At 46.4% G+C, this 6849-nt stretch overlaps 1 protein-coding gene across 1 annotated transcript; it reads left to right on the top strand.

Annotated features, from left to right (window-relative positions):
- The first annotated feature begins 1794 nt into the window (after nt 1–1794).
- Nucleotides 1795–5709, top strand: GHSR (growth hormone secretagogue receptor). Its single transcript, XM_008501209.2, has 2 exons — nt 1795–2548; nt 5405–5709. The coding sequence occupies exons 1-2, from the start codon at nt 1795–1797 to the stop codon at nt 5707–5709; spliced, it is 1059 nt and encodes a 352-aa protein (XP_008499431.2).
- Nucleotides 5710–6849: the final 1140 nt, after the last annotated feature.

Genomic DNA, 6849 nt, shown 5'->3' on the forward strand with positions numbered 1-6849 from the left:
TAAAAGTTACAATCCATAATACACTGCAATGTCATTTAAATTAGATGGGGCACAAAACTGCAATATGAAATAACAGTATGTTGGTGGCACTGAACCCATGATTCTTCTTCAAAACCACATAAAACAAGGATATTGGCAGCTGGATAAACAAAGTGAGAAGCACATTAGGCTCTTTCTTCTTTGCAAAAGCAATTAATGCATAGCCACCCCCACACACCCCCCCTAAAATTCAGCAACTGAGAAAGTTGCTACAAAACCATCTCGGGGGTCAAGAGCTGGAATGGTGAATACTGAACTCCAGTTACACTGCAAGAATCTATCCCCTAAATTAGGGCACGGAGGAGCTGACGCTTGTGTTATCATAGAAAGTGGAAAAAGGTAAATTTTTGTTGGAAAGAGGCAGCTCAGAGGGGACAGGCAGAGCACCAGCCGTGTGTCACACCACGCTTCTGCTTGGTCCCTAAATAGAGCTCGGCAGTCAGGAAGGAGCAGTGCTGGCAGATGGCTACACAGACACCGACGTGAGTGCACCCTGGAAAACCAGCAGAAAACTGGGTCTCAGCTGCATTAAACCAGACACCGAGGTGGATTCAGAGCCCTGAGAGATGGGGCAGAGGGAAGAGGTGCAGCCCCTCTAGATAGAAAGACAGGAGTGGAAAAAGGCTGTGCCACAGCACGCACTGACACTTCGCGGGATCAAGTTGGCAGGAAGGAAGAGATGTTCTCTTTATCGGTGCCCTGGGGGTCACTTGACTGTCCCTGACCTCACTTTGTGCTGCTTCCCTCGTATTTCTTCTTGAGTACATCATTCTTCAGCTCCACGTAGGAGTCTGCAGCTGGGGAAACACGGTTATAATCTATGTGCCTGCAAAGGGCAGAGAGTAAGGCAGCAGAAATGAGCTGAATCGAAATTTAATTGTAGGTAGGTGATACAGAAGGGGGTGATCACTGCAGTGCCACTTAACTGGAGCCTTAGTAGGCTCCTGCCAAGATTCAAGGGCAGAGGAAAAAGATACAAAAAAATCAAAAAAACCACCACCAACAAAGAAAACCAACAAAAAAACTCCGAAACTCGAGGCGACAGCAATTGCAGAAATCTCATTTCTGTTATTTCTGCACCCTCCACGTGCCCCGCTAGGACTGCGCAGCCCTGAGCGGCAGCGATTTGATAGGCAGGGAGAAAAGAAAGCTTAAAGCACCCAAAACCCCCAGGAGTCACAGCTCCCCGGGGTGCCCCATCGCCCTCAGAGCCAGCGACAAGCGGGACCCGCAGCTGCTGCGCGGTGAGGGCAAGGTGCGGGGTGCGGGCAGCCCCAGTCGGACCCAGTACAGGCAGGGAGAGCTCGACCGGCGCTGCATCCAAGTAAAGAACGGCGGGAACGAAACCTTCTTGTGCAGGGAGGGAGAAAAAAGTTTAATAGCTGATGCAGGCAGGGATGGGAATGCTGCCGGCAGCCGCCCGGGGTTTGCGCCTCTTGGCCAGACCCACAGCAGAGCTCCGGGGCCGCTCCGCACCCGCGAAGGCAGCGCGCCCACGTCTGCTCTGACGCGCCGGCGAGTGCCAGCCCCCCACATCACCCCCCCGCCTTCCATCCCTCCCCGGGGCCGGGGGGAGCAGCGGCAGCAGCAGCGCCCGGGGAGAGGCGGAGCGGGGCCGCTCTCCCCTCCCCGCCGTCCGCACCTGCCCCAGCAGCGCGGCAGGGAGCGCAGCGGCGCGGAGGCAGGGGCCGGGCTGCGCGGGGGGGGGGGCTCCGCGGGCGCGCCGGGCGGGGATGCGCAGCCCGCGGCGGCAGGATGAGGGAGGGGAGCGCGGGCGGCCGCGGCGCCGAGAACCGGACCGGGGCCGATCCCCCGCTGCACCTTTTCCCCGCGCCCGTCCTCACCGGCATCACCGTCGCCTGCATCCTCCTCTTTGTCATCGGGATCATCGGCAACCTCATGACCATGCTGGTGGTGTCGCGGTTCCGGGACATGAGGACCACCACCAACTTCTACTTGTCCAGCATGGCCTTCTCCGACTTGCTGATCTTTCTCTGCATGCCCCTGGACCTCTTTCGCCTCTGGCAGTACCGGCCCTGGAACTTCGGGGACCTCCTGTGCAAGCTCTTCCAGTTCATCAGCGAGAGCTGCACCTACTCCACCATCCTCAACATCACTGCTCTCAGCGTGGAGCGGTACGTGGCCATCTGCTTTCCCCTCCGAGCTAAAGTCATCATCACCAAGAGGAAGGTCAAGCTGGTCATCCTCTTCCTCTGGGCCATCTCCTTCATTAGTGCTGGACCCATCTTTGTCTTGGTGGGGGTCGAGCATGAGAACGGGACCAACCCCCTGAGCACCAACGAGTGCCGAGCCACGGAGTACGCCATCCGCTCAGGGCTCCTCACCATCATGGTCTGGACCTCCAGCATCTTCTTCTTCCTGCCTGTGTTTTGCCTGACCGTGCTATACAGCCTCATTGGGAGGAAGCTCTGGAGGAGGAAGAGAAAGAACATCGGTCCAAACGCTGTCATCAGGGATAAGAACAACAAGCAAACTGTGAAAATGTTAGGTATGGCTCATTTTGCTCTGTTTTTCTCCAAAGGACCTATGTGTGCTTGTGTGTGTGTAAGAGAGGGAAAGGCAGAGAGCTCAGGTAGTTAACTATAGTTGTTTTCAAAGGAAACATTTCTTGAAAATGTTTCATACAAAGGGCTACCATATCTCAAGGTATTTGTAGAGCAACTCTCCTTCAGGTTTATTTCTAGCTGGTTTGAGCTGGAGACTCTCAAAACAGTTAAACAAACCTTAACAACCAGCACAGAAGGAGTAACACTACAATTACAATGAGGCAAGTGCCCTGGAAATTTTTTTTAACATTTTTGCTCTTTGGTTGTGGATACCAATGTTATTTACAAAAGGATAGTTTGGTTTTTTAAGCAAAACTAAACCCTTCTCAAATCACACAGTTTAGCTGCAGACTAGGCAAAGTGCACATAGTCCCATACAAAAAGAGTATCAAAGCTGTAGTAAACTGGGATTATTTACTACCATGGCCCTGCCAGTTTATGAACATTAATCTGTATTTTTATATTAGCAAAGCACCAGGATGTGCTGAACAAGGAGCATGATTCCCTACTCCATGTATTGACATCGGCTTGGGCAGAGGGAAACACACGTGTGTGTTGGTGGGAGTTTGATGCACAAAAGCAAAAGTTATTCTGTAGTTTAGTGGCTGGAAACTGCAGAATCCTGCTGCTGCTGGGTACTTTCACCCAAGTCCTCTGCAGCATGAGCCATCCCTTGGATTTCAGTGGGGATGCAATGCTTTACATGAGGAGGGTTTCAGGGGCAGCACCTCTGCTGGGTTGAAGTGAGCACTGGGCTAATGAGATAGATGAAGAGGTGGCAGTGTGTCCTAAGTACTTTCATTACTCAATGAGAGCATAGCTGGGGTTTTTGTTCATGTCCCACTTTATTACTATGCACCAGCAGGAAGAATAATAAACCCCATGGCATTGCTTGTGCCCTTTCAGATGCATTTTCTGATCAATAGAATTCAGGCTGGGAAGTGTGACCTTGGAAGCAAATAATCATTTACATTTCTAGAGTTTCAGGATTATGAATCCCTACTTACAAGGAGTAAATTGCATATTGCTAGCATATATTACTGCCATGTTTATATTTCTATATACTTACCCATAAAGGATTTTGATATAATAACTGTTTATTTCTGCTCTGAAGTATTGCTGTAAGCACTGCAATATTTCATACTTTTTTTTTAGTTTTGAGAGCAGCAAGACTGCCCTCTGACAGAGAGCCATTATGCACTAAATTATAGTAGTCTGATGGAAAAAAAAGAAGATAGTAAGGGCTCAGAACCAGCAGATGCTCTGTGCAGCCTGCTCTCATTAGTTTTAATGTTCTGCTTAAAATTTAGAAGGCACTTGCTAAGACTTCAGTAAGTCACAGAACATCAGGTAAACAGGATGAGCATCAGCACTTCTTTTAAATTGTACAGAAAGGTTATGCTTCTAGATCTGTAACTAAGCTTCTAGGTCTGTAATTAAACACTGAAATGTACAGCCTGCCTTGCACAGGAGCTATCATACCCTGTTCCTATTGAAATCCCAGTGATTCTGCATGGGTGAAGATCAAACTGTCAGAAGCCTGATCAGGGACATGTGAAAATCCTGAATATGCTTAAAATTCTCCCCATGATGACCACCATGGTAATAATCTTTACATGGATTAAACTCCACTTACAAGCTAGAGAAACATTATCTGAATTTTGCAGGTGAAGATACTGAGGAAAAAATGGAAGTGACTGGCTCAAGAAGATGCAGAGCTGGAAAACATACTCTGAACCTCAGATCTATGCTTTAGAGTCCACCATAAGTCCTACATAAGTATCCACTGAAACTTGGCAATGCTTGCTTAGAAAGTTTCTGGGGAAAGATGCCTGTAGTCATCCCTCTTAAATCTTTGAATTCTGTTATCTGCTCTGCCTTGGCATGAGAGAGCAGGATTGCTAACTGGAGAGAACAGGCTGGCTGGGAAAAATCGCTCAATAATTTCAAAAATCCTTGCCCAGTTTTTCTCTCTATGGTGTATTAATAGATACACTTGAAGCAATATGAAAAATAAAGGTCAATGGCACACAGGAAATAAACAGAAGTTTCCATTTCTCTAGAACGGAAATTCAAATGGGCCAGTGCTGAAAGATACCCACATTCCTAGTATTCTACATCCATTATTTACCTGTAAAGGCAACCATAGTGATGCTGTAACATTACAGAAATATTATACAACTAGAACCATGCAGTTATGTAGTTACTTTTACTCTTCCTGGAGTAACCCGTGTTCCAAAAAATGGACTGACTGGAGGGGTACACTCTGCTCACCTTGGCACACCTGCTCTCCAAGTCCAGGTTTTGGTGCTGTATTCTATTTATCAGCCTTTGCCTTAAAAAATTTTGCTTCCCAGTGATTACACTCTTCATCATAAGCCACAGTGTTGAGTCTATCACATTATATATAATTTGCTTTTTTTTAAAGACTGCAGATGGCAGATCATTACATGGTTTTTGCCAGCATTTTGATTCTCAAATGGGGCTCATTCTCAAATGATTCTCTTCTCTATTTATGAAGACTTAAGTTTTAGAGGTCAGAAGCTTGCTAAAGTTGTGTAAATATATTGCTACTTGTGTGTCACAGAGACAGCAGCAGCCTGGTTAGATATGATCAATGTGTTTTAAGTATTTCTATTTTGTACTCTCGGAGGATGTCTTGAGAGACACAAAACTGAAAACTGCAGTTTCACACTTTGTGATTAATTTGTTAAATAAACATTTAAAAAACAGAATTCCAATCACCCATATTTTTATGCTCACACTTAACACGATCTCCTCTGCTGTTTTTATTTTAGTCGTGGTGGTGTTTGCTTTCATCCTCTGCTGGTTGCCTTTTCACGTCGGACGGTATTTATTTTCCAAATCCTTTGAAGCTGGATCCTTGGAGATAGCAGTCATCAGCCAGTACTGCAACTTGGTGTCATTTGTCCTCTTCTACCTTAGTGCAGCCATCAACCCCATCCTCTACAACATCATGTCCAAGAAGTACCGCGTGGCCGCTTGCCGGCTCTTTGGCCTCAAACCCCTCCCAAAGCAAAGACTTTCCAGCACCAAGCAGCAAAATTCCCGGGTGTGGACAGAACCCAGTGTGGTGACATGACAGGCAACACCAGGTTCCCAACACCAGAGCATCACTTACCTGGATCTCCCAGAAAGCCATAACGAAAGAGGGCAAGGAAGACAAAAGGAAACAGGACTTGGGTCATCATCTGGACTGGCTGAAAGGTGGAATGTAGGCAGTTAAAGTTTTGGCAAGCAAGTAGCTAAACTTTGAGACTATAAAAGGAGGGGCATGGTCACAGAATTTGGCAACTCTCAAGTAGTATTTTCTGGCTGCTTTTTTGCCCATGTGATGCTGGAGCACTGACCTTCACAGGAGAGCTGGGCTTTGCCATCCTTAGCAGGCAAACGGAGCCCAGTTCACTCAAGAGTTTGGGTGACTTCAGCAGCAGCTAATCTGAGCTGAATTTTTCCAGAGTTAACTTTAGTTTTGCTAAGAATTTTGCTAGCATAAAACTAGACCCTAGAGAGGAAAAAAATTGAATTGCCTTTTTGGAGTAGCAACCATGGAATTTGATACACTTTTCATAATCTTGATTTTTAAATAAACCACAACATTTGTCTCTGAATGAGGAAAATGATTTCTTAAAAAAAGAAAAGGAGAAATCAAATGGATAGTTCTTAAACATGCTAAAAATAAATGACCGTCATGTCCGAGTAGAAAGGAAGCAAAAAAAAAACCTACACAGAAGTGGCTTAGAACATGACTGTACTGAATTTTTTAACAAAATATATCAGTGGGACAAGGAGTGCTGACTTCAGGACTGCAGTGATGCTATAAAAATACAGAATGCAATCTCCCACTAAAGTCCTAATTTTTTTTTAACTAGCTAAATCATCTGTACTTGTTCTGTTCAGCTTGACTGTGAATGACTCGATGTGTTGCACCTGGATGCTTTTAGCTCTTTTGATGTTTGTAATGAGTCTGTGGCTCCCCATCCCTGTGCTGTGTGGCACCATACCCCCAAAACTTGCTGAGGATAGGTCTACAGCCTGCAACCCATCCCTTGTTTCTGTTTCAAGTGCATCAGCTGGTGACCAGAACAACTCCCATAACGCCCAGTTTGCCATTGTACAAGTTTGCTGCAGTATTAAATTCAGAACATATTTTAACCAGTGGGACTTGACAAAGTAAGAGAAAATTATGCATTAAAAGACACAGGCAGACACATTCTCATCC

Source organism: Calypte anna, chromosome 9 (genome assembly GCF_003957555.1).
Source record: "Calypte anna isolate BGI_N300 chromosome 9, bCalAnn1_v1.p, whole genome shotgun sequence".
Lineage (NCBI taxonomy): Eukaryota > Metazoa > Chordata > Aves > Apodiformes > Trochilidae > Calypte > Calypte anna.

What these genes read in the sequence shown, in the direction of transcription:
- GHSR (XM_008501209.2), top strand. Translation starts at nt 1,795, where the DNA reads ATGAGGGAGGGGAGCGCGGGCGGCCGCGGCGCCGAGAACCGGACCGGG. An exon ending in GCAAACTGTGAAAATGTTAG is followed by an intron (nt 2,549 to 5,404) that starts GTATGGCTCATT and finishes TTTTTATTTTAG; the next exon opens with TCGTGGTGGTGTTTGCTTTC.